This window comes from Phaethon aethereus (genome assembly GCF_964289735.1).
Source record: "Phaethon aethereus genome assembly, chromosome: 13".
Lineage (NCBI taxonomy): Eukaryota > Metazoa > Chordata > Aves > Phaethontiformes > Phaethontidae > Phaethon > Phaethon aethereus.
Window position 1 is genome coordinate 8,840,885 of NC_138589.1, and position 27,546 is coordinate 8,868,430.

At 40.3% G+C, this 27,546-nt stretch overlaps 1 protein-coding gene across 1 annotated transcript; it reads left to right on the forward strand.

Moving 5' to 3' along the window:
• Window positions 1–5,738: 5,738 nt before the first annotated feature.
• Window positions 5,739–26,955, forward strand: MYLK3 (myosin light chain kinase 3; the record flags this gene model as incomplete). Its single annotated transcript, XM_082005849.1, has 14 exons — window positions 5,739–6,251; window positions 8,659–8,724; window positions 9,738–9,828; window positions 11,133–11,571; window positions 14,365–14,936; window positions 16,689–16,794; window positions 17,931–18,024; window positions 18,322–18,431; window positions 19,722–19,863; window positions 20,937–21,007; window positions 22,492–22,620; window positions 23,701–23,853; window positions 25,719–25,851; window positions 26,884–26,955. The coding sequence occupies 14 exons, from the start codon at window positions 5,739–5,741 to the stop codon at window positions 26,953–26,955; spliced, it is 2,691 nt and encodes an 896-aa protein (XP_081861975.1).
• Window positions 26,956–27,546: the final 591 nt, after the last annotated feature.

The window sequence follows — 27,546 nt, forward strand, 5'->3', positions numbered from 1 at the left end:
GTGAGAAAGCATCTTGTAAATGAGAGGCTTCTTGAATCCAAGGGTAGTTTTTGTGGCTGACTATTAAAATCAGCAGGCTTTACGAGGAACTGACTGCATTAGATACAAAATCTCCGAAATTCAAGGAAAGCAGAATGAGCAACACAACTTTTTTGTTCAGTTTCCAGAGGAGAGCTCTTTGTTGGAGGTTGTGGAGGAGTGGGAGGGTGAATCATTACCACCACACCAGAGAAACATTACTGATGACCACCCTTCTGGTCCAAGTTGGCAAAATAGGTTAGTTGCTGCTTGGGTTTAAAAAAAAAAAGTTTGAAAGAATGAGAATTAAAAGTAAGGAGACAGCTTCTTAATGTAGTCTCTGTGGGGAACAGACTTGGTGGTGAGAATAAGCTCTGGGGTCAAGTGAGTGGATGGGCAGCAGGTGCTCCCTTGGCCTTCTGAGAGGCAAAGGAGCCTGGAGGAAGGACTTAAAGGCTCTTGTTAAGCCATGTGGGCAAATGGTAAACAGTGCTATCCAGAAACCTCATCACTTTGATGTAAATGAAATGTCATAATTGATCTGTTCAGCTATCTGCTGTCAGCTGCTTGACAGAGTTGCATTACAATACTACCCATGATCTCAGATTCATTAACCTGTCCTTAGCTGTGTCGCTGCCTGGGAGCATTATACTTAGACACAGTTGTTTGAAAAAGAATAAAAAAGAGGGAGGGAAAAGTCAGAACTTGCAAGAAAGTGTTTCATAACCTACTGTGGGAACAGTTTTCTGTCATTAAATACATAGGAAAAGAAAAAAAGCGGAGTTTATATAGTGATTGTTAAGATTCAGTTGATCTAGTCCTGCAGTAACATACTCTTGCTAGCTAGGCAGTATTGCAGTGTATCATGCCAGGGTCAGCTGGGGAGACTGACAGTGCTTTATAGACCCTTTTACTGTGCAGGTGGATTTCAACCAACGGCTGACATTAGTAATGTGTTAAATGTCAGGTTCTTGGCCTTCTAAGGCAGGTGTGGGCTAGTTCCTACACTACCAAAAATAGCAGATGGACATCTTTTGTCCGATCTCAGCAGGAAACCCAGCTATTGGACTAGATAGACTTATCCAGACTGTATGGCATATCTCGCCCTCGGAAGTTATTGCTCTCAGTTAGAGCCAATGCCTGTTTTGGCGCTTGCCACTTGTCATGAGAATTGGTCTCTTGCTGCACTATTACTCTGTGGACATGATTTACTACCTTTCATGTGTCTAGGAAACATGCTGTTCATGAGAAACTACTCACTGGTGTAGGGCTTAATTTTTCAAAAGTTTAGGTACCCTAAAGAAGTTTAGTTATGCTTTCATTTGCTGGGGGAAAACGAAGAAGTTAACGAGCTACAGCAACTAGATGTAGATTAAGTAGATTCTCAGTGTAACTTGAAAAAGTTGAAAGCTGGTTTCTAAAGATGTAAAGGATATTTATTAGTAATTTTTTGCCTGATTAGTGTTTAGCAGATGTAGCCAGATTGTTTTGAGATTATCTGCTGTTTGTTTTTTTTCTTTTTGTAAGCTCCTGATGTTTTACAGCATTGAGTTCTTTATCTCCTCAGAACTCTGTTGCATTGCAACCATTGCAAACTTCTCCTAAAGCCCCCAAGTTCTCTATAAAACTTTGGCTTTGTTTCAGTCTTTTAAAAGGTTATTTTTTCATTTACCTACATATTTTCAGCTGTTTCCAGTTTTACTATGTTGTTGGAAGCAATGCAGTAATCTAATGAGATGATCTGTTTGAGCAGCTGGTTTAACCTCTGTGACATTTCTTGTTTGGGATATAAGCCTCTGCTGTCACTTTAGTACATGCAGTAGATTTCTTTTTTTACTTTTTTTTTTTCTCTTGATCCCATCTTTGTGGTGGTTTTTACTTCCTTTGGGTCAGAGCTAGCAAGGAGGGATCATAACTGAACTGCCATATGCTAGATTGTCTGTGTTGAATGTGCATTTTTCTCTTGTTTTCTGACATTTCTCTTTTATAACAGGGAGAATGTGTGTGGGGTTGAAGCCAAAGAGGAATAAACTCTTATTTCCCCCTTGAGAATAGAAGTGTCTTTGGCATAATCAGTTCAAGGTCACTTGTAGTTCTGGTTCTCCAGCATTTATGTTCCTGTTTTCTGGCACTCCTGAGATACCTGATAGCTTAGATATTTTAAAGGTATCCTAGAAGTTAATTTCAGTTCAGCTCTTAATGGAATAGAGGCAGTTGCCTACACACTCCAGATCACAGTGCTCATTTTTTTGTTACGTGGAAGAAACAAGGAGAAATCCACAGGACACCAGTTATCATGGGAAACCTTTTCAAGTTACATCCAGACTATGATGGAGCCTTGTGGCTCGCCAGTTGGTTTTGCCCATGACAGCACAGGGTCGCTGAGCATAGCTCTGCGATCTACAGAAGTTCTGCAAGATTCACTGGTATTCGTTGCTTATACAACACTTCAAGTTCTTCAGATGTAATTTAGAGAGTATTGAAGATGAAGCAAGGTGTGCTGCTGTATGTAAGTGCAAAATGTCATTGTAAGCAATAGCTCCTCACAAAGAAAAAGTGAGTTTAACAGGTTATTACATCTGTTACAATAACTGTACTTTTTGGTCATGTCTGAAGATGGGTACAGTATGATCTGCAATATGGAGTCAGGCAATTTAGGATTTTTCTCTTTATCTTGTTGGTGAGTATTGAAAGGCTTGAGACTATCAGTGGAACTGAATGCTCTCTTCAGACTGCTCAAGCAAGATGCAAACATAGGCCACTGAATCAATGTTCTGAGCAAAAATTGCCTTCTATTGTAATACAAAGCAAAAGGAATAAAAGATTTTTGCTGGAATTTAAGCATATTATCGTCCTGGAGACAAAACAATCAGTTAGATATGTTGGAGCCATTTTTTCTTTTTGTTTGTTTACCACAAGATTAAAAGGGGAGAGAGGGGAGAAGGAAATAAAAAAAAAAAAAAAGGAGAAACTGACCTTAATAACTTTGTGATAGATGTTTAAAACTTTCATTGTGGGCTGAATGATGTTTCCCTTCTTCTCTATCCTTCATCCCACCCATAATTTTGAAGTTGCTTACGGATGCACAGTATGATGTAAGTAGTAAAACAAGCTAAACAGCTGTATCGGAGTAGGATACAGCTTTGGGTGTATCTTTGCTGTTTGTACCTCAAACAACACTAGCAAGGAATATTTGCTGCATGTAGCAAGAATTTTCCTTAGTGCAGTATCTTACACAGCTCACAGTGCACTGTGTGAGTAGGTATTAGGTGGGGAAATCTGTTCCATATAGCTGGATGTGCTGAATATAGTGCATATGGCTGAATGCGGAGGAGGAAGAGATGGTGTTTGCCCCTTGAGTTGCAGTCAGGCAAGTCTGCTTGTGTAAAGTAATACAGATTCAGATTTCCTTTTTGGTTTTATTGAAGTCACCTTTTTTGTTTTACACAGCGTTTACCATTAGAGTCCATTGTATGTGAGGAGGATTAAATAATCGGACTTATATGAATAATAACACTAGTAAATAACAATGGGGCAGCATTAATGCTTTTGTCTCTCAATTCTTAAATAATTAAGAAGGTTCAAAAGACTCATATTTGCCCACAAACACACACAGAGACCAGTTGTGCACTTCTATTTACTTGCATTGTTTCACGACCGGGCATGCTGTCCCTGTAATAGCACACTGCTGGTGGCAACTTAAGCTCTAAGTATGCAACTGTGGATGACTTTCTGTGGCTGGGTTTCCTTATTGAAATATTTGCTGCAAGTTGTCTAGGTTTAACAATCAAATGACTCTACCTTTTTGTCCCTGAGAGGACAACATTCAGCTGGTACTCTTGAGTTAGTAAAAATGTTGGCTGTCTTGATTATTTGTCATCAAGCATGTTTGTAGGCTCGAAAGAATTAATTACTTAAAGCATCTGAAACTCTGACTCTTTAAATACAGTAGTAGAGTTGTGAAGCTTTTATTACCAATGTCCTATACTTTCAAGATAGAGCTGTATATTTTACTGCATTGTATGCTTGATTATCAAAATAAGATTGTATGGGTTATCGTAAAACTTATGCCATACTATCTCAGACCACTGTGAAAATACCAGTAACTCTAAAATATTTTTTTGATCAGAAGTGACATGGCATGAAATGCTGACTTCCATCAACTTTCACAGACGAAGTTTTCTTTTAAAGTCATTGCTTGGCATTCAAACTCTCCCTTGAAGGTGATGAACAGTCCAAGTATTAAAGGTGTTGGTATCTTTTGTAAAGACAGTAATTGGCCTCTGAATGTCACAGAACCGCCAGGTTGGCTATAATTGCTTGGTGGCCTTGGTAGATATAACAAAATATTTTCTCATTGTAAAGGTAAAAAACCTTGTCTTACAGAAATGGCAAGGACTTAACATCTTCTCGAGAGGGTAATTTTAATGCCGCTACTACTTTGCAGTGTAAAGGAAGTATTTTGATTTCTAGAATGTCCCATCTCATACAGCAAATTCAGTTCAAGAATTACACTTTCTTCCTATACACCCCTTCCAAAAGATGAGGAAGGGATTGGATGCAAAGGGATGCTCAATATCTGAAAGCCCATGGCTTTGTACTTCCGTTGTTCTGTTGCACGAGCTCTCCTGCAGCAGCAGGATTTCCCCACTGATTTCTCTCCCTGCCGTACATACATACAGCAGTGAAAAGGGACCTGGGAGAACTAGACGCAGGTTTGACACAATGTCATGTCTGGCATAAGACAAACTGCTTTATCTCTTGATGCCACAGTTCATCCACTGTGGAGGAGGACTGACTCTCATTCTGTGTTGTACTGTAAGGATACATTCATTAACATTTCTAAAGTGTTCAGAACTGTGGCAGTGGGGGCTGTGCAAGTATAAAGTGACTACCTTTCCGTTCTCTAGTGACTGACTGTAATTTTTGTAGTAGACACGCTGTGATTCAGAAATGAAAGCAAGTCAGTAACAAATCCTTTAAATAAGATTTATGATTTAATAATTTTATTGCTAATAGTTGGACTAATTCTGCTATGCTTTCATGAAGATTTTTTTCTACTTGGTTCACTTTCATAGCCTGGGAGAAAGATTTAATTTTAGAAGTTTCAGTTGACAAAGACATGCTGGTGCTAGATACGTACTTCAGATCCTTGTCATTGTACGCTATTTTTAAATTCAAGTGCCAGCCAACCTAAAGAGCACACCCTGTGTCTATGCTGAGTGCTCTGCACTTGTGCTACAAAGCTGAATTCTTCCAAGCCTTAGCACAAGGTCACCAAATTTACTTTTATATTTTTCCTATTTAATTAAGAGAAATGCTCTAGCAAGTTCTTTTCATTGTCACAGAACTAAAACTGGTCATAAAAACAATCCTTCTCCCTCCAGAGTTCTGCTCAGGCATTGGCAATTAAGATGCTTGCCTATCAACAGCCACTCGAGAAAGAATTTTAAATGGTTTTGTGACGTCAAGGAGGCCCAAGAAAATACAGTCTGGTGCCAAATTACCTCCATCATTGAAAGCACACAGTAAGAAATAGATAACGCAGAAATAAATCTTTTCTCCGGTAGCTATCTCATGATACGCTCTAGCGACTCCCGTAAGGGAGGTTGTCGGGCATAGGAATAGCTAAAGAAGATGAGCTTTCAGACCCTCATTTTCTAATTTATGGTTAATGAAAAGCCGACCTAATCTATCTGACATCCTGCTGTCTGGACAGAATGTCTGCGGGTAGCGTGGAGCTTGCAGAGGGAAATGCCCTGACAAAGTTGCAGCCTACAAAAGTGAACAATTTAAGTGTGATGGACAAAAAACTGAATCTCTTGAATGAGAAGGTGGACAAACTGTTGCATTTCCAAGAAGATCTGACAGGCAAACTGCAGCGAGTTAACAAAGGCATTGATGATGTAGAAAAAGGCATTAGCAAGCTAACAGTATCCCGAGCAGCTCCTGATGAGACAGATGCAATGAAAAAAGGCCTAAAGGTGTCGGACAGTACTCACCAGACTGATATCCAGAGCATATGCTCAGAAGTGCTGAAATTGATGAAAGCTGTCCAGCTAGATGCCTCGAGGCATAAGGAGAGGCTGGCAAAGATAGAGAAAAGGGTTGATACATTGGATAAAGTTATTACATTTGTGGGAGACGTATTAAAAAATTCTAAAGTAGTGGATTTTATTCTCAAAGGCATTGTGCCCTGGAAGAAGGGGAGTCTGCTGGAAATCCTTGTTGAGGTTGGTTTTGTTTTACTATTCTTCATGTTTTTCTATGTGATGTAGTAGGGCTTTAGGCTCTCCTGTCGATTTCTTGCCTAATGTATAATTCAGGTTTTCCTTTCAGTATTGCTGTACAGGTTACTGCTGTGACCTTTGAATTGGAAGCCTCTTGAGGCAGAGACCAAGGCTCAAAACATGGCTTGCAGTCTTATGTCTGAGGTTCCCAAAGTGTGCCAGGCAATCCTGTAACAAATCTGAGGAGCAGATTGCTACTGTAAAGGAAAATTCAGCTTCTACTAGTGGTTGAAGATCAGCAATGTTATTCAAATTAGTGACTGAATTGAGGTCCCAGTGAAAAGTATCAGTAACATACTGGAAGCATTTTTTTGTTGGAAGAAGCTTCTGTTTTCTTGACTGATTGTGAATTCTGAACACAACGCCAGTTACTAAGACCCATGCTCACTTATGGTAATATTACTGAGCAGATTTATATGTCCTTAGATATCTAAGCTGTCTTTAGCTACACCTTTGTGATGAAACTGTGACTTTATCAACTCCATCAACACTGTTCACTCCTCAAATCAAATAGTTCTTGTGTTTTCCAGTTCCTAGACATCAATTCCTAAGCATTTCTTAATTATTGAGGACAGTGAGGGAGGAACAGGCAAGAACGGTACATAGTTGATACGGTGTTTTAGAATTGATTAATGTTGTTTTTAAAATGTACGGACATCTGGAATTAGTTTTAGCTAATGGGAGTTTTCAGTTTTCACCATGGCTTGTATCCCACAGTGGGAAGAAGGGAGGGAAAGCTGCAAGAGTTGGAATAGGTTTGTTCATTCCAAGAATCTCCTTGTATGTGAAGGTGTGATTACAGTAAGAACTTAGCTCAAATGCAAATGTCCATTTGTATCTTAATCCAGTTTTTTTCACCAAAACTGTAAATATTTTAGTGGAAGGTACACCTAGACTTTTGCAAGAACAGGGCAATTCTAGGTGCTAGCATAACATTTCAGGCTTTCCAAGTGCTCTCCTGGTCTTCCTTTTTAAGTGTCAGAGACTGACAAGTGAGCTAGACTGTTAGGAGAAAGAAGAATTTATAAAGAGTTTCCATTAGTGTTGAGAACAATAAATCATGCATTAGGTATCAGCCTTAATTCTGGAGAGAGATGAAGCTTGTACTTGCTTGCGGTTCCAATTTTAGTTCTACAGATTTTTGGAGAAACGGAAAAGTTTGATGCATTTTGGTTAAAGCTGCGTTGTTTGTTACAAGTTGTTACGCTGCGAAATGCCTGGAGCCAGATACAGTCCTATGTGGGGTTTACACCTTGAGCTGAACTAGCAGTGCACAGTATATCAATGGCCAGGTGTAGATCAGTATAAAGGTGATAAACTAATTTTGTTTCCAGATTGTCAGTTTCTAAGTGAGAAGAGCAGTAAGGAGGGGTGCAAATAAAGGGAGGTGATGTGACGGATTCTGGAGGAATGTTTCACATGGACTTCTAGCATACTGTTGGGATTAGTTGTCGACTAGCCGCTATGCACTGCCTCCTCATCGGTGTTTGCAAAAGAAGAGATTGAAGGAGGTCAGAACTTCATCCAGATTTTATGGATAGGCAGATGGAGACTGAGAGGTGGCATGACCTGCTTGTTGGTGACCTGATGGACTAGGATGGGGCAGAGGTCTGTGTCCCAGGCTCTAACTAGGCAATGTGTATTGGGCGAGGAGAGAGTTTTATGGCTAACTCTAGTTTTGCAATATGACCATCATTGTTCTTTTTTGTTTCTGGTCATGAACAGTTTTTGAAATTGGAGCATAAGATCAGTTATAAGACCTTAAGATATGTGGATACTCTGATCACAGGCGGCTGAGTGATGTTTGAACTAGGCTTGAATTAGTGAAACAGCATATGTACGTGACCTAGCGGGGCTAATGTCGAGCAAAGCACTGGTGAATTTAAAAACAAATTGGCTTGTGCTGAGCCATGTGCTAACTTTGGTCTAGTTTTTGCAGTCTGTTTTGTGATAGCAGTATAGATATGTCCAAAGAGCTCCGCAGTTGCACAGGAGTTGCATACAAAAAGAATTTTCTACCTGCCTGTTTCTGTTTTCCAACGTTTGCTGTTTTGTAACAGCATGCTGCTTATCACGGCGCTGGCTTAGTGCAAGGTTACTCAGAATGGGGATGGGAGTGGGGAGGTCATGTTTTCATTTCTGGGTGAAGCTGTTTGTTGAGGGTATGACAGCATTCCAGGGATGCCATGGGAATGCTTAGGGAAGAAGTTTTGTGGGCTTGGAGTCAGATTAGTAAAAGACTATGAATTGAGCTTCAGAGGATTCAAACCTCTAACTTCATATTTAAAAACAGACAGAAAAGCCCACCAGCATTAAACTGTCACTTAGCCAAGGCTTGCTTTGCACGTAGGATTTTGCGAGAATAATGTTCCCCCTGGTCATTGTTGCAGGTTTGCTTAGAGCTGTAATAAAAATGGTAATGGTTTTTTACTACTTCTATTCTTTGGATGTTTTGGTTTTTTGGAAGCGGGGCGGGGGGGAGCTCTGTTTTGCAATCTGTATTGTTGGAGCATGATAAACTTAATCCTTTACCGCTTTTACTAACAGATGAAGGTGGTGATTTGCAGCAGTCTTGTAACTGGCATTATCTGCAGAAGTATTTTAAATGTTCCTTATTTGCTTGTACAAATGAGGATAGGAGGCTGCTCGCCACTAGATTTTAGCAATATGCCAACCAAGAAATATGCTATGCCTTTTCCTATTTTTGTGTAATGCTTTTTGCTAAATACTAGTTGTTTTGTTTTCATTTGATTACAAAGGTATTGCTGTGTAAAGCATTTAGTGGTGCTATTACAAAATACCTCTCCTCTGTGCTTTCTTAATTGGAGGAAGAAATTTGCTTCAAAATAAAAATCTGCTGCTAAAAGACAGTAAGTCTGTTTTTAACCATGCCAAAGGTGACATGTGTAATGTCAAGTACATACACAAGAGTTACCATAAAGCTAGAGGCTCTTTTTTTTTTTTTTTTTGGTATCATCTCTGTCATAGCTCAAATCTTGAATCTTTAGATGCCTTGAGACAAATATATTAACAGTGTCTTCAGAGACATTGCTTATCTTTCAGTCACTAGCCAAAAAGCAACAGAAATACATTACCATTTCTTTTTCTAATATCTCTTTTATGTTTCACGTCATGGTTTTTAATCAATATGAGTAAAGATGACAGGAGGCAAAATCTCTGATAGTCAAAATTTTGGAAAGCAATGAGCTAATGTATTACTCTGTGTCATCTTGTTTTAGAAGCATGCCTGTGTGCAAAAGTGGGGAGAGACAAAAAGAGGGGAGTAAACACGGTAGTAATTAAAAAATCAGAAGATCAGAAGTGTTAGGTTTTGCAGAGTCTGAATACCTATGGTAGTTGGAGAAACCTAGTGGCAAATAAACACTCTAGGCCATAACTGTTATTTTTGTGTTCCTCTGTCATTTTTAGGCCAAAGATAAGCCTGAGGAGAGTGGTGCAAAACCTAAGCATGTGCTTAGTAACAGAGGAACCCAAACTGAAAGCAAGAAGCCTCTGGAAGGTATGTATCACTCCAGCCATGTTACAAGCTTTGATTCTAGAATGTGCAGCAGACAAACTGGAAATTAATAGCCTGCTATTTCCCACTACCTGAATTACTCAAATGTAACTGAGTTACTTTGTCCCTCAGTACTGGGGAAAAATAGAAATGTTCTCACCTCCTCTGCAAGAACATCTGTTCCCCAGATCAAACCCCATAAAACCCTAGAGGATAAAGAAAATAAAAGCAGCACCTTTGGCTGCACAGATTTTTTTTTGCTTTGAAATTACAGTGAGCTGAATTGAGAGCGCAGTACTTGTTTGGAGATACCATGAAGGCAGTGGCAATATCACATAGCAAACTAAAAAATTCTTTTCCCTTAATGCATCTGAACCAGTCCTCCGTCCTCTTTCTCTCTCTGAGAGAGGGACATGTTGACATTGGGAATATCTCTTTTTTTTTTTTTTTTTTTTATCAGCAAGTTTCATTCCCATGTCAGGGCTAGATCCCTATTTAGGATGCATCTGTCAAGGCATTGCCCTGTTGTGTCCGTTATTAATGCCTGTGATATTGCAACAGGCGTGAACGTGACGTTGAGCAGGCCCCGTCATGCTGTTGTCTTCACAAATTGCCACTGAATCATTTAAATTATGGATGATCCCCTTTTTAGCGTCATTTAGGAAGTGACAAAAATCAAGTCAACAGGTGGTCACAATTCTGACTCAAAAGCAGCACAGGGTTGTGATCTAATCTCAGCTGGTGATGTGTATGCTGAACCCTGAAAGAAGTTACCCTAGAAATTTCCACTGTTAACATTCACAACCATTGTCTTGAGGATGGGCTGAAGAACCTTCTTGTTCTTTTGTGGAAAATGCAAGAGGCACTCTCTCAAGCCCAGCATCCCTTGGAGTCTTCCTCCATGCATTTCTGCTGCTCTAATCAGGTAGAGGGTATATCGGCTTTAGGAGAGTCCTGAATGGGTCTGCAGCACCTGAACTACCTGTTACATTTGCCCACAGAGTGATTTCAGATACGAAAAGCAGTGAGCTGAGCCTTGCAGGTTTTTTGTTTACTTTATGGAAATCCAAGTTCAATCTGTAACACTGCTGGAGCGCCAGCAGAGCAGTTAGACCTTTGATTAAGACATGAGCATTAATAATGGCTGTCTCGAGCCTGCTGGTGTGAGGATTTTCAAGGGGGTTTGTTGCTACTGTTCAGATGTATGTAACTATGTAGGTTATTTTGAACGTTGGGTTACTTTACTTCCTCTCTGTTTTGCTGTCACTTTTGTCAAGTATAGTTTATTAATGGCTTATTTTATTCAGAGACAAAAAGTGGGAAAAAGCTGGATGAAAACAAGGGAGCACATGAGAAGGTGAACGCTTCTAGTGCTGTGGCCCGCAAAGCTGACTCCAAAGCCCAAGTTAAAGAGAGCACGGCACAGCAGCAAGCAGTAGGAGGTGCTGGCAAAACACATGGCTCTAAGAGCTGTCAACAGCAAAAGGATGTTGGTGTCAAAGCTTTGAATCAACACAATGGTCTTCCCTTCATAAATCAAGATCATGTAGTCAACCAAAATGTTCCTGCTGAAGCACACGATACGAACAGAGCCCCACACTTAGATGAGTGCCACAGGCAGCTTGTTCATCAGAAACTCAGAGAAACTGAAAACAAACTTCCATTGTTGAGTGCGGCATCCCAGGAAGCTGTGCCCTCCACGTCCCAGGCTATATCTGACACAGGGTGTGAAGTGACACATACCAGGTAATGGCCTCGCTGGTAGCTTTCTGTGTGATGTTGAAACCATTTCATGTGTTAAAAGGGAAAAAGGAAAGCCAGATTATTAAAGGAGGCAGCTCCTGCTGAGGTATGATCCAGGGGAAAAACAGCCATACGAGGATAGCAAGTGGTGAAACTTTACAAACGGTTAAGGCAAAAAACCTAAAGCAGCAAGGGCCCTCTGTAAATCTGTATGAAGCCAAGGACTCAGAGGGCTAGACGTATGGGAGGTTTTTTAATATGATCCGAGCTTCTGTGTATTAGAGATAGAAAGGGGTAGTTGGACATTTATAAACCACTCACTCCTTTCCAAATCCTGTTTCTATAACCATGGAGTGAAAGGAATTTGACATATTTACTAATACAAAACCAAACAACTTGTTTTGCTTGCTGGCCTTGGTGTTTTTGTGGGTTTTTTAATGCTTTGGTCACCTAAAGATACAACGAGATTGTTCATTTTATAATCTCTATTAGCCTAATCTTTTCCTCATACAGGTGTTTTGTAATATGTCTTTCATAATACATTTCCTTTAGAATTATTTATTTAGGATTTTATTTTAATTCAATTTATTTAAATTTTAAAAAGGTCATATAGCAAAAAAAGAACAAAACCCCACAACTAAAAAACCCCTACCAGCCAAACCGCAACAGATGGAAAGTCTGTGGCAAGTTGTAACTGCCATGCTTTCTCTGTCTGGGCCGTTGGATATAAAGTTGTTTATATAGGTGTATGTGTGTTTGTATGGGTGATACGCACGCACACATGTGTGTATATATATGTATGCTACTTTGTGGGAGGAATTTCCCCATTGCTCATGTGTACAAATCAGTGTCTGAAGCCCAGACAAGAATATGACACTACTTTTGTGTATGCGTAATTTCATTCGAAAACTTTGAATTTGTAGCAGTACTTGTGAATACAGGGCGGACACTTAAATCTTCCTGTGCGAGGGTAAGTGTCTACTGGGATTGCAGGACTCTCTAAAAAAAAAAAAAAAAAGTGAATGAAGCATAAATTGTTAAAATGGATGAAAGTTGTCCTGATGTCAGCACATAGGCTTCACAAGGGAAAGGGCTCATTGTGAAGGTTGGCGTACTGGGATATTTTTCTCCTAAGAGGCTGAGTGTAAGGACGTGGCAGGAGTAAGTAGAAGCTTTCACCACTGTGGCCTCTTTTTCAGACATTCAGGAACAGCTTTGTGTACAGTTTATAGAGATTGTTAGCTCTAAATTAGTTACTGTATCAACACTAAGAAAAGAGGGACCTCCCTGTATTTTCCCTGTGGGTTTGAGGCTCTGGCTGGTGAGCCATGGGCACTGTGCTTCACCAGCTGGAGCGGGTCGGTCCCAGCTGCCTGCTGGAGCGCTGCCTCGGAGGCTCCGCCGGTGCTGTACTTTGAGTGTGGCTCAAGGTGTTTGTGAAGCAGCGGAGGAACAGTTGCTGTTCACGATGTGCCAGGTGGTGAACTTGGAGACAGGCAGCAGCTGGCTGGTTTGGACAGGGGGGTGTCTGAGCCCCAAAGACTTTGGTTTGGGAAGGAGGAAGGCTGACAGATAACTGGAGGACAGAACCTAGAGTAAACCCCAGGGGAAGCTGCAGCCTTCCTGCACAGGCTACTTATTATGCTTTTGTGTGTGAAGTCACACGAGGGTGGTAAATGCCTCTCTAAAATGAATGCAACTTCTAATGAAGTCTGTAAGCCCACGCAGAAGCGTCAAAAGAACATTGTGTTCTCCTGCTTGGAGAAATGCCCAAGAGTCCTGCCGAGTTCAGGCTTGTCTAGATAGCAGTGGAAAAGTGTTTGCTCAGAGCTGTGTTCAGCTGCCCCGATAGCTTACTCCAGTGCAGCTTAGATTTATAGCACAATGCAAGGGTGTTAAAGGTGCTGAAAATGAGACACTTCAGACTCTTGTTATGCAAAAGCAGAAACATTTTCTTCTAGAACATCTTTTGTAATAAGGTCGCTCCACTGAAAGAGGCAATAACTTTTGTGAAAATAAGGTACATTCTCTCCTAGACATCAGAAATGTTCTTTACTTGCTGTTGCATAGAATCTACTTTACAACTTCACAAGTTTCAGTTCAGCTTCACTGAAATCAGACTGTGTGCTCCTGACAGTTGGAGCGTCTTTGATGGATTTTAGTAGCATAGAGAATTGGTTTTAACCCGTATTCTTTTTAGGCAACACGAGGAAAAAACTTTATTAAACTTTTCCAGTAACCAGAATGCCAAGGAAAATAGTATTGATGGAGTGAGAGAGTTTATGAAAGTTACATTTTTAACAGAAAGCTGTGGAAAGAATGCTCTCTTATCAGAAGACGCAAACACAGATGTTTGAGTGTGCAAGTCTGCCAGCTAGAAGAGGACTAGGATAGATGCAAGCCTTTGGATTTGTAGAGCCGTATGAGCAGTCAGTCATTTAGATAATTAGCCAGTAATTTGTGAAGGCAGTCACTACCCCCTCTATGCCCAGATGAGTGGTGTTTTATTAGACCAACTACAATAGTTGCAAAAACTGAGTAAGCTTTCAAATGTGGGATTAACACTTTGCAGTGTGAGAGGCAGGCATATACACAGATGAGAACACAGAAGAAGTATCAGCAAGCTTTTTGATACTCTACACATAGTGTTGTATTTCCTAACAGGATTGATATGGTTAGATTTCTTTAATACTGGAGAAATCTCTGGTTTCAGAAGCTTACAGACTTTTCTTCCTCCACAAAGTTACAAAAGCAAGGCTAGTCATCTGCATAAAATGTCAACCATTTGCTCCGCAGGATATCCATCAATGTACATATGACTGAAATGAAAGAAAAGATTGAGATGACCAAAGAAGGAAACTTAAATGATCACAGAGGTAAAAGTCCCAAAGTAAAATTCCCATCCTCCACAGCAACGGAAGTGGAAGGAGTCAAAGAGTTGTCTGACAAATTAAAACTTCAACAGAGTCCTAAAAACATCAGCACTGAGCCAAATCAAGAAGTGAAAGGGGACAATAAGCAAAATGAACTTGCCTCTCAAACAGGGAAGCAACAGCCATTACTGAGCAAGCCCAAACCAGGTAAAAAGGCTGAAGAGAAATCAGAATTAAAATGCAAGCCCATAACCTCACAGAATACCTCTGCAAAGGAGCCTGTGAAAGATCTGGGGGGAAAAGTGAAAATCCATCAAGAAACAGCAAAAGCAGAAGAATCCCTGACAGATACCAACTGTGAGAGGAGAGAATCTGAGTCTGCTTCTTCAGGGGGAAGTGAAAATGATGCTTGTCAGTGTACAGGCATGGCAACAGAGAAAACGAAGTCATTGCAAGCTAGCAAAGAGCTTCCCATGCAGGATGAAATGATCATTGGTAAGTTGCTTGTGGTTACTCTTGGAAGCTTTTACGTTGAGGATTTTGTACTACTCGTGTGTGTTAGTTATACAGTAATAGCTGGAGCAGCGCTCAGTAGACCACCTGCGTCTTACAGTTCAAGAGCATTTTGCCATGGGTACCTTTGTCTATGTAAAAAAACAAGTGAATTAACATTTGTACAAATTCTTTTAATAGTAATTTTCCTTTTGAAGTGTGTTTTGGGAAAAAAGTTTCTTTAACATAAAATTGGGTGAATTTGGAAAAAACCCATTTTCTTTAGATTAAGCATTTATTCCTTAAGATAGAGTATGCAAACCAGGTATACTTCAGCAACCATGGACTGGAGATCCAGAGAGCAGCAAAATATTGCAGGAAGAGTATCTTGCTGTGGTCTTTGTTGTGTCATTGGCCATAGATCTCTGCTCAGTTACTGTATGAACACTCGATTGCATTGTTTCAGGGAGTACTCTCTCCTGGTAGCGTAAGTATGTGTGTGTCCCAGGACGTACGTACATGGGTAGATGTCCTGAGCTGGATCTGTCTTTCTCAGCAGTGACTGGAGATTAGTCGAATATGTGTTAAATTGTAGCCCAAGATAATCTGGAGATTAGTTGTAAAATTGCTTTGAATGGGGGACACCAAAAGTGAGTTTATGGAAGCTTTACCCTAGAAAAACTTGGATGTTAAATGTGTCATAGTTAACTGATCTAGCTTCCCACAAACTGATTAAACTTAATAGTTGTAATGTTAATGTTTGCAGCTTTAACTTGGGCATTGTCTGCAAAAATCTTGCAGACAGGAGAGACTTCCTGATTTTGCCAATAACTGCCATAGTTTATCAGTGCTGTGTATTTGTGCTCGTCTTTCCAGCTGCCATATAATGATTAAAAGAAGATGGAAGTGTAACTTTTTCAAACTTCCAGATCCTTTTTTTCAGGTGACCTCTTCTATTAATGCATAAACCGAGATGTTGGTGTGTTCAGTGTTAAAAAAAGGGTTGAGGTTCAGGAGGTGGGATCCTATTCTCAGTTCTGGGCCTTTATTCTTCATCTGTATAAGGGTGTTAGCAGTAAAAGTCCCTCACTTGAAGTAATAGGTTTTGGATATTTTCAGCACCTCCCTTCTTATGGCTAGCTGCAAATGCAATGGTTATTTTACTTGCATGCCGCTCTAAAAATAGTGAAGGAATCGCATGCTTGATGTTATCCACATACTTCAGTGCTTGTCTGAATTCCTAGTAGAAGAAAAAATGATGGCCTAGTAGAGGAACATGAGGCAAAGAGAAAAGTTGGGAGAGAGGGTAGTGCACTGCAGTATGAAGTGCTGTTTTGGGTCTTTGCCCGAGCAGCTTGCCGGCAGCAGTCAGAGGCTGGTTTGTCCAGGTGTCTGTGTTGGCCCCCGGTGTTTCCCCCTTAGAGCCCCACAGCCACAGAAACGCTGAGAGCTGAGGTCGGGGAGGAGCTGTGTGCGCGCCTTGGGGGTCCCGGCTCTGCGTCAGCAGTCCCCGTCTGAGAAACTGGGCTCATCCCTTGAGGAACAGCTATGCTGAAGGTGGAGGAAACAGAAGCGTGTGGTTTTATGGAGCGGTGGGTACTGGGAGCATGGAAGGCAGCTGAGACTTCTCATTACACTTAGCGAACACAACAAGGTGATGTGCGTGTCCTGTGGATTGAAGTCATTGGTGTTAGGGAAGTGACACTGAGTGATGTGTGCAGAAACGTCTCAGTGACCAGCTTGTCTCGTCTTTAGATGACAGCCCTTCTCCTCCGGCTCCTTTCGAACATCGCATAGTGAGTGTCAAGCAAACAGAGGTGACAGCGTGCTACTTGGTGTGCCATCATGAAGTACTGGGAGGGTAAGTCTCCCCGTCCCTAATGCTGTACTGCTGGTGGTGGCTAAGGCATGGAGAAATGCAGTTAGCTGGAGAGCTAGAGCTATCTTCTTCAGGTGGCTCCAGGGTGTGTGTGGGTGAAGCACATACAAGCGCACTGCAGCCAGCGTAAGCAGGTTCATCCTTGAGACCTTTTGGGCTATCATAGTTGTTGGGCTCCTTGTATCAATTTTTGTTGTTGATTTTTGGGGTGTGTGTGGGGCGTGTCGCTTAGATACCTTGGTTTCTGCCCCAGTTCCATTTTCAGATGCCTGACCATGATCTTGGGTGACTCTTTTTTGCATTTGTTATAATAGTCTGGGCCATGGCTGGTGTCATGAGAAAAACCTGTAACCTTCAGGCAGACAGATTCAGAGCATTTGAAGTCAGCAAAGCCTATTAGGTCAGGCAGCTTCCAAAATCTTTTTTCCGTGCTGAACTGCAAGTTAAAGAAAACTAAGGGAGAAGTTATAATTATTTTGACCTTACGTTTAGTTTTCACTCATAGGAAGTCTGCAGCTGCTTCAGCCTTTGTATGCTTGTATCCTTACTTATCTGACAAGAAGGTTTGATTTACAGGCTGATCCAAGTACAAATATGGCTTAATAAGTGTAAGCCTGATGATGCAATAGCAGAAAGATGGTGTTTAGATATCATCCCAAGGGGCATTAACATATCTGGGTGACACGGGGGAGAATTTACAACACGCAAGAAATGCAGTCTGTGGAGTGGCTACAGTTACTGGTCTTATAGTCATTTAAAAAGTTATGAGATCAGGACAGAAATATCCTTGTTAATATACCCACTAACGCATCACCGAAGGACAGCAAGCGGGTACAGTTACAGAACCGAAAAAGAATATCATCGGGTCATCATACCGCAGTGAAATGTAGTAATATGAAGGGGGCGTAATATTTTAATGTAAGCACTGAACAACTGGCTGGAAAGATAAAACTAATCCTTCATAAGCTGAGAGAAAGAGGAGATTCATGCTGCTGGCCACCTGATTCTGTTCACTTTGTACTGCGCTATTTTTAATCGGCAGTAAGAATAGTTGTATGAACAGTTTCTGCAGTGAGCTGTGCTGAGCCGCTTTCCCATCTTTTCCTTGGTATCAACAGGGGTCGTTTTGGGCAAGTTCACAAGTGCACGGAAAGATCAACTGGTCTCAACTTGGCAGCCAAAATCATAAAAGTGAAAGGAGCAAAAGAGAGGGTAACTATGTTGCTGTGAACCCAAGCGAGCACACTCTAAACCTGGCCTCACTGCAAGCACCTTAACACCGCTCCCCTGAATTGGCCCATAAGAGGCAACTTGTCGTTGGGTACTATCAAATACTGTAAAATCTGTCCTAGTAAGTAGCAGCTTGGACTTTAGATGGCTGTTTGTGTTTAAACCTTCTGTCTGCATGAGATCTGTGGTATAGGTGTTACTGGATTTTACAAATAATTTTATTTGGAAACACTGGAATTTAAGGAGCATATTTTGCTCATTTTTTTATTATTTTTTCAGGAGGAAGTAAAAAATGAAATTAACATCATGAACCAATTAAATCACGTGAATCTGATCCAGCTTTATGATGCTTTTGAAGCCAAAAATAATATCACTCTTATCATGGAATAGTAAGTTTAAATGATCTTTTTGGGAATTGTCAGATGTTTGGGTTTTCTCAGGTCACTAAAGAAAATAGGGAATGATAATTCTGAGGTGTGAAGACGACCTGGGTGGTTTTCCAGCCCCAGAGAGAGTTGATTTCACTTTCAGAAGAAAAAAAATACATGTTTTAACAGTAATTTCTTCAGGTTAAAAATTATATATTTGGCAAGGTTACAGTTTAAACAAAGGGTAAGAAGGGCAGCCATCTTCAAGAGTATGAATGAAATTACAAGATTGTTTGTGAACAGAACTGCACTATGGTTCATTTTTCTTTTAAGTTTAACTAACAGGCCCCAACATTGTCCCTAGCTACCAAATTACATAAAAGTGTTGTGGGTAAATAAAATCACTTATTAGGGAGAGAGTGAGGTGACAGACCCAGACAAGAGGAGGAGTGAGATATTTATAAGTAGAATTAGAAAAGACATGGAGAAGGTAGGAAGATGATTAGTTGTATGCATGGTCTGCTTCCTTGGAATAATTTTAGGATTAGTAAAAATGCTTCCCCAATGGGAAGCTAAATAAGAATTTTGATCTATACCAAATATGGAATTCACAAAAGGGAGATTTCATGATGCACACCTGCTGCCTTTTCTGCGTAGTGGCATACTGCTTTACAAAAACCTGAAGTTTTATAACCTAAAAACTGAGTTTCTGCTAGAGAACTAATTGTTAATGACATAAAGGAAAGAAGAATACAAAATGGAATAGCAAATATAAATATGATAAGACATTTAAAATGTGTATATTGAAATGAACACCTGAAGTTTTTACCTTGTAAAACCTTGTCAGAGCTGTATGTCTGATGTAATTTTCTTTTAATTTTTGTGCAGAATTAAGTCTAGTTGTCAGCTCATGTGAAATAACTTTCAGTTTGAGAAGTTTCATTTAGTAAACTTTATAGGTTGAAGATTTATTTTCTCTAGACTAATAACATGAACAATGAATAGATACTTTGATACTCCCCGTAGGTTCTCCAGGTTGCCATTGGATCACCAGGTCGTGTGGGCTTGGGTTTGACATATACCCCCCCCGAAACGTTACTGACAACTTTTCTATTTTTTAATTTAGATTCATACTTAATTTCATACTCAGGAATAAGTCTCTTGAAGCCATTGAGACTACTGATACAATTTATATTGGATGTGGTGTTAGGACCCTTGCTAAATTAGAGAGCCTAAGTTCCTAACTTGGAAATAAATTGAGCTAATGAGGAATTTTAGGGTTTTTAATACTTTTCTATGTCAAAATTTTAGTCTTGATGGTGGTGAATTATTTGACCGGATCACAGATGAAAACTACAATCTAACTGAGTTGGATGCAATCCTATTTACCAAACAGATTTGTGAAGGAGTCCACTACTTGCACCAGCATTATATTCTCCATTTAGATCTCAAGGTCAGTAGTTCATACTCTCCGCTCTTTAGCGGTGCCATGTTTGGACCACCACGGAGTCTGTAATTACAAGAGTCATTTCTCATTTCATGGACTTAAGTCCTAAAGAAATAGAGTTACTTAATTCAATAGCCACAATGAATGGAGCTCTAGAGATTCATGACCTTTTTTTTTTTTTTTTTTTTTTTGCAATGCCTATTTGGTAGCTTGCTTAGAATAGTGAAATGAACAGGAGTCTGTGGTTTTGCCTCTCTCAAATCAGAAGCTTTTCATTCTGTGTGGAATTAAACAATGCCCTTTTGTCATCAATGAAAAAAACACACCCAAAAACCTCTTTGACTAGAAATGCCTGCAGTCTTCCCTCCCCTTCTCCCTACCCTCTTGTAACTGTATTCAAATACCTATTCAATCATCTTCCTATTGTTTGTACTTTTTACTGCCTGGAACTGAACTGCAGTAAAATTACAATGTTTTCCTAATGGCCCCTTAATAACGGATCTTTTTGAACAGAAATACCAACTGATTTTTTTTTTTCCTGCTTGTTTATGCAGTGCGTTACACAAATGATATTACACCTGGCTGGCCTGTAGACAGTTCTGCAGTTGTGATAAGTTTGGACACCATTGTCCCCCTCACCTCCCACCTCCCCACCCCCCTGGCCCTTGGAAAATATCTTCATTGGAAAAAGCAAATTTTTGCCTTTGTGGGCAAACCAAAGGATGTATTTGATATGTTTCTTGTGGCTTTTTGTGGAATTACTTTTATACTTAAGGAGTAAATCCTGTGGGTAAGCCTCAGCCATCAGGGGGGCCGTTCTATTTCAAAATCTGTTTGTCATCTAGGGTGAAATACAGGACTATTGTTATACAGGAACAGAAGTTAAACTTCTTTATGGGAGGTCCAAAACCAAACCTTTTGCTAATTCAGTACACCAGTCAAATACTTGTCTCCCATGATAGGAATAGAAGGAAAAGTATTATATTAAAAATGATCATTAAAATCTCTGAGTCTTTCATACTCCTTTGCTAGTTCTCTCTCTGTGTCATACATTTAAATACACTCTTCTCTTTTTGTAGCCTGAAAACATACTATGTGTAAATCACACAGGAAACCAGATTAAAATTATTGACTTTGGATTAGCAAGGAGGTAAGAGAGTACAGTTACAAATTTATTTTAAAAAACAAAACCAATACAAGCCCACAGACCTCTGATGTGTTTTTGGTAGTTCTTGTGGGGGTGGGAGTAGTGTCTTGTGTGTTTTGGTGGCTCTAAAGTAATTCTGCTATGTGAATGAGCTAAGCAGTATGCTGCTGCAGGCAGGAGTTCTCTGCTGTGTGCATTAATTATCTAACTGCTTTTTCAAATAACCTTTCTGCTGTTCTAATTATCTCAAAATTATTCCCCATGTAGAGCTTTTACTCTAGGGAGTCCATGAAGGCTCTCAGAGACTTCTTGACTGCTGGGTTTTATTGTGCAGGTTCTAGTTGTGGAAATTAATCTGCTGAAGTCTTTACGTAGATAAGTTGATTGAAGGGGGGAAAAAAGCTACATGTTTGAGCCATCCCATATGAAACAGGAAACCCTCAGAGAAATACGGACTTTTCTCAATCTTTTACTTTGCTTGCATGAGTTTGTTAAAGGAAAGCTGTGAGAGCATGAGTCAGTTCCCCCAGAATAAAAAGGAGTTACTCCTGTTAGTATAACAGTAAGAACAACATTTCTCTATTTCTTTTCTAAACCCTTTGAGGCTTTTCTCAAGCCAAAACCTGGTACATTCATGCATATATATACCTCTGTGTGTGTATGTAAATATCTGTCCAGGGACTTTTTTCTTTTAGAAGTATTTTATGAAAACAGAAATGGATGCACTGAGGGGTTTTTGGTTGTGTTGTTTTTTGCGGGTTTAGTGGTTTTTTTTTTTAAATTGGGAGGGTAAAGATGCAAACTTCTACTAAAGCAGTTTTAAAAACAAGATCTTCCAGGAAATGGACATCTAAAAGCAATGCTTTAGTAGTTTGTTCTGTCTGTACACAGATGTAACTCCAGCTGCCATCAGTGACAATTATTACTGGTTCAGTTTGTAACCTTTCCCTTTTAAGCAGTAGAACAGAGTAATTTTCTCCCTTTATGGGATCACTATTTAACTTGTTACCAAGCCCAAATAATCCTCTTCAGGGTCCCACCTTAGCAGTGCTCATATCTGTTATACAGACCTTTACCCTGAGCTCTAGCTGGGTACATCCCACTAAGCAAATGCTCTCCAAACCTGTTTTAATGGAAGCTGCTTTATTTGCTTAGTGTTGGACAACATCTACTGGAAGGCATCCTGTGGAGCCTGGCAGAGTAAAGCTGCTATCGCTCTGTGGGGGAGGCCTTTGCAGGTTTTATCGCCCTTGGTCTTCCTTCTGGTTTTGCTCTGGCCATGGGATAGCTGATGGTCACATGAAGTCACAGCAAAATTCACCAATTTATTTTTTAAAGACCTTAATGCTGTCCTGATTGCCTGGGTGAGTCTGCTATGCTCCCTCTGCTATGCTTGCATGGCAAAAAGCCACACCTTGATTTTTACAAATGTAAGACGCGTTCCCCAGCCTGCTCTCAGCAGTGATGTTTTTCTCTTTCTGGTAAAGGTACAAACCTCGTGAGAAACTGAAGGTTAATTTTGGAACTCCAGAGTTCTTGGCTCCTGAAGTGGTGAACTATGACTTTGTTTCCTTCCCAACAGACATGTGGAGTGTAGGAGTCATCACATATATGTTGTGAGTAACCCTGTAAGGGGTCGTGGCGATGGCACCAAAGGCTCTGCAAGAGCATGCCAGTGGAGGGTATGAGCAGAGCAGGGATGCAGCAACCACTGAGCCCATCTGGCTGTGATTCCTCCTAATTCATTCTGCTAAAAAAATCCCAGCCTTAAATGCAGAGGCACCTTGCTGTGTGTACAAAGTCTCTAAAAACCAAATAATCCTTTTGATAAATATGCAAATGTTGTTCTTCTTTACCGCCTTATTAGCAAGGTAAAATGGGTCAGGTCTTTTTTTAACTCGGAGAAGTTGCCCAAAGCATGTCAGAATTTTCATTTTGATTGTGTTTTTGAGTACTTGAATTAATTTGCAAATCTGCAATCTGATCAGTCTAGTAGCTTGGAGTTGGTGTGCATCTGCACAGAGGAATTAATGTTAGGTGTTCGGCCATGGGTCTAAAAAATGTCATGTCACAAATAGGGCTAAAACTTGTCTCTGATATGTGGATGGCGGCCACGGATGGTCTGTCTGTCCGAAGTCTCTGCCTTCCCATGAGCTGACTTTGCATCCCAGAATCTTTCACAGATGCTTTCTGTGAACTGGATAAATTTCTGTTTTAAATTTGTATGTTAGCCAAAACCCAACTGAATGAAGTAATAAACGACTGAAGCAATAAATCTTGGCTTAGAGACTAATTGGAAAAAGCATGCTATTGTTCAGAATTCTGTTTAATTTAAGCCAAATACGGATATGGGCCTTGATTTAGGAAAGCTTTTGAGTCCCCCTAGCTTTCTTAGCTGGGAAAGCACTGAAGTATGTACCTAGATCCCCACTGAATTAATTTTCTTGGGAGTCTATTAACAGTGCTCCCTGATGTAGCTGACTGAACAGCTAGAGAATAACACTAACATTACAACGTTTTATTGTGCCGAACTGTTGGCTGATATGGGCAGGGATTGAGAAGTGGAACTCTCCCATAGCTGAGAGTCTTTCCTTTCTGTAAGATATGAACAATTATAAAGCATAGGATTTGTAGAAGGAAAAATGTATCTTGCGTACAATAATAATTACTCATCTCCTTCCCATTCTTTCTTTAAGGCTTAGTGGCTTGTCCCCATTCCTGGGAGAAACTGATGCAGAGACAATGAATTACGTAGTCAACTGCAGCTGGGATTTTGATGCAGAAGCATTTGAACAGCTATCGGAGGAAGCTAAAGACTTTATTTCCAGACTACTCGTGAAGGAGAAAAGGTACCTCTTTGCTTGTGAGGACAGCAGCACCTAATGACATGAAGTTCCTCCTGGCCAACTGTTTGGATTGCAACCAACAATGAGAACATACTGTGTGACATTTTTGTATGCTGTTTTTGTGCTTGCTGGGCAGTTCCTCAGTGATTCAAAAGGCCCCTATTTAAAAGCAAAATGTCTGTGTACCTTGACTGCAGAAAGTTGCTTTTCACAATAGCATCAATACAGGCAGAACAGAGGAAATCTGGAAGGATTTGCTCTGTGGGAATCTGTCTTTAGTATTCCTTCTCCAAGAAAAAGCTGCTTCTGTTGTTACTTTGGATTCTCACAAGCCCTGACACAAACTGCAGAAATGTCTCTTGAATGCCATGGAGGATAAATGGAAGCTGCAGCTGTGAAAACTGTGCATTGTTCTCTTCTAAAGTGGTCTACATGCCTTTGGTAGATATTAAGGAGCATTTGGGACTTAACTTTGCATGTGGCTTCTCAGTCTTGGCTCCACTGAAATAAAAAGTGATTGCACATATGAAACAACAGGAGAGAATGAGGATGATACTGATGTCAGACTATGGCTATGGGGTTGGGTAAGTGAGTAGGGAAATCCTCTTGCTGAGTAGTGATACAAAACTAATGAAAACAGGAAATATGTATACAGTAAAACAGATTGTGTGTTCGAGGGGAATTCAAAGGAGTGCTTAGTATATTAACAACTTCTAGATCATTACCTCAACCAGACAAATCTAGTTTTGAACAATAAGTCATATGAAAAGCTAAGAATAAACTGAACTTTAGTATATTGCCAGCAGGAGACAACAAAGGGTTTTCTCTCAGACTGTGATGATGATTTGCTATGAGATTATAAACTTTGCTTTGGAGTCTTCCATTCTTCTCTGCAATGGGAATAGGGACTCCAGAGGGACACTATGCAAAGTCTGGTTAGAAGCTGTGAATGAAATGACTGTGCAAGAAAAGAGTGGTGTTAGTGAGATGCAGAGAGCAATAATTAGTAGGCCCAGTTGTTCACAAGGTATATGGACAGCCTCCGCTCTCTTACAGACTGGGCACCTTTGCCATGTTGGGACGGTAGGTCTGGCCTTGTGCCAGAGCTGTACCTGCCTCCCCTGACTACTGCAATCAGGTGCAAGCGGGTAGGAGTCATCTTTTCTTCATCTTGTCAGTGACAGCTCAGGCAAAGCTCAGGAGTTAGGCATAGGCTTTTGTTTTGCAAAAAGGCAAATTAAACCTTTTTTTTTTTTTTTTAAACACCTCTCCCTCAAGATTTCCTCTATTATCATATATTTCTCAAAGCTTTTTGGGTAGGCCTTCACATTTGGGCCTATTGTTGAATGTCAGGATATAATGTATGCTTGACTTGATCCATGTTTAGGGTGAATAGACAATTTTGCTTTTTAAATATAAGGCACAGAATAAGCCTGCACTATCAGGACAGACAGATAACACCACAAATATTATTCTTCTGTATGCACTGAATCTCTTAGCAAAGTTCTGCCTTCACATAACCAAATGATAAATAAACTGATGAACCTGTACCGGCTGCTTCTTCAAAGGAAAAAAAAACAAACCCCAAGTCAAAACCCTAAAAAGGCAGAATACAGTATTTAACCACAGCTCAGTCAACCTGCTGCAGACCCACGAGCAGCTTTTCACAGCACCCATCCTTTACACTGGAGAGTGCAGGGTGTCATTAGGATCCTATGCACTGAGATGAACAGCATCTCAGGAAGCATCTCCACTCGTGTTGATTCATTTAAGGCAGTTTCTTTATCAATGATATTGAGGAGCACAGGGCACTGAGAAAATGGCAATGAGGGTGGCTGGATTTACATGGCAGATTTCTTCTCCTGCAGCTGCCGGATGAGTGCAACACAGTGTCTGAAGCACGAGTGGTTGAACAATCTACCCGCCAAAGCCAAGAAGTCCAATCTTCGCCTGAAGTCCCAGTTGTTGCTGCAGAGTTACATGGCTCACAGAAAATGGAAGGTAAATAGACAAAGTCTGGCAAATCTACTTCCAGAGGGAAAATCAGCTTAACACAGGCAGAGCCATTCCCTCCTTTTTTCTATGTTGCTTCACTTTTGCCCACAGCTGCCTTTCTTGTAAATACTGAGTTTGGGAACTCTATTTTCAGTTGTAAATTGTTTTGTTTTTTTTTTTTTCTCCTGCAGAGTGATAATTGCTTCTATTTCTAGCGAGTTTGGTTTCAATTTTTACTCCTCCTGATTGGTGTTTAGAAGTTGCACATTTTTTTTCTTTAAAAGATCAGAGACTTCAGATGCTACTTAGCTTATATTAAATGTTCTTTCTGTTCATACTGGAGAGCTTTTTTACCATTGACAACAGTTGCATTGTTCTGTTGCCACTATGGTGTAGAGATACAATATAAGGCAGTTTTCGGCCTCCCATTGCAGAGAGTAGAAGTGTGGGAGAAAAAAAAAATTGGGCTAAAAACCATCCAGAGAACTCTTCTGGACCTTTCTGATCACCCTATGCTCCTTCAGAACAATATTTTATATGAAGAAGTGATAGAGAATTTCTACTGGAGTCTCTATTGGATTGTAGAGAATTGATCCTTAAAGGTGAACACAGTGATCTTCGTACAAATAAGCTTGTGGAAATCTGAGTAAAACTCAGTGAGGGCCATTTCCTTTTCTTTTGTCACTGGAGAGTTATAATTGCTTGCCAGGGAGTTAAACCAGAGGCTTATACTTTTTCTGCTCCTGGACTCCTACTGTTTGGTTGCAGACTTCTGCACTTGAATTTTAAAAAATACATAATCTAAAGACACATCACTATACAATTCGTAGTACTGCTGCAGAAGTTCACAGTACCAGCAGTCTGTTCTGCAGTAATCAGTGACTCCCCAGCACAAAGCTGTTCTGCACTGCAACACACACAAGGTGTGGGTCACTAGAAGTAAATGGATTTACTAAGAAGAAAAATCCATGTCAGCCATAGAAAAAGTCCTTTACCTCAGTTGCACTCACACTTGGGACTGTTCTGTTTTGTTCACAGAAACATTTTTATGTGGTGGCTGCTGCTAACAGGCTGAAGAGATTTCAGAGTATGTCTGTCAAGCTTGCATAAGCTTGTATGAAGCATTACCACTCTTGGAGATGGACATGAAACCATAGGAGAAGGACTCAGTATCTTCAGTGATTTCTACCCCTTTGTTTTATAACATAAGGTTTTGGGTCTGTCCTCCTCAAATATTATGCGTGTCAGTACTGAGGTTCCAGAAGTGCCTCAAAGGAAGAAGCACTGAAATAATTTCGAAAAGCGGAAGCTACTTTGTTTGTTTTTACAAGTTTTTAGTTGTTGTACATAGTGATGGCAAATATGGCTGTTCTTGGGGCTGACTTCTTGCTGAAGGCTTTGATTCTGCAGAGTATTGTTGATGTGTTTACACCATAAAACACCTTGTCAGTTTTCTGGTTTCTCACACCAAGCATGGTATTTCTGACTTTCTTCATGACTGATGTAAGACATCAGGTGGCACAATTTTTCCGTGTGGTATTTGTTACTTAGAACAAAAGATGTCGAATATCCTTTTCTTCTGTGGTTTTTTTTCAGAAAGATTATTCCCCCCCGCCGCCCAAACCAAGATGATTCAGTGCAGCTACTCAGAGTTGAATGGTTTTGGTTTGCTGTTTTTTTTTCCATTCTACTCTCTCCTTT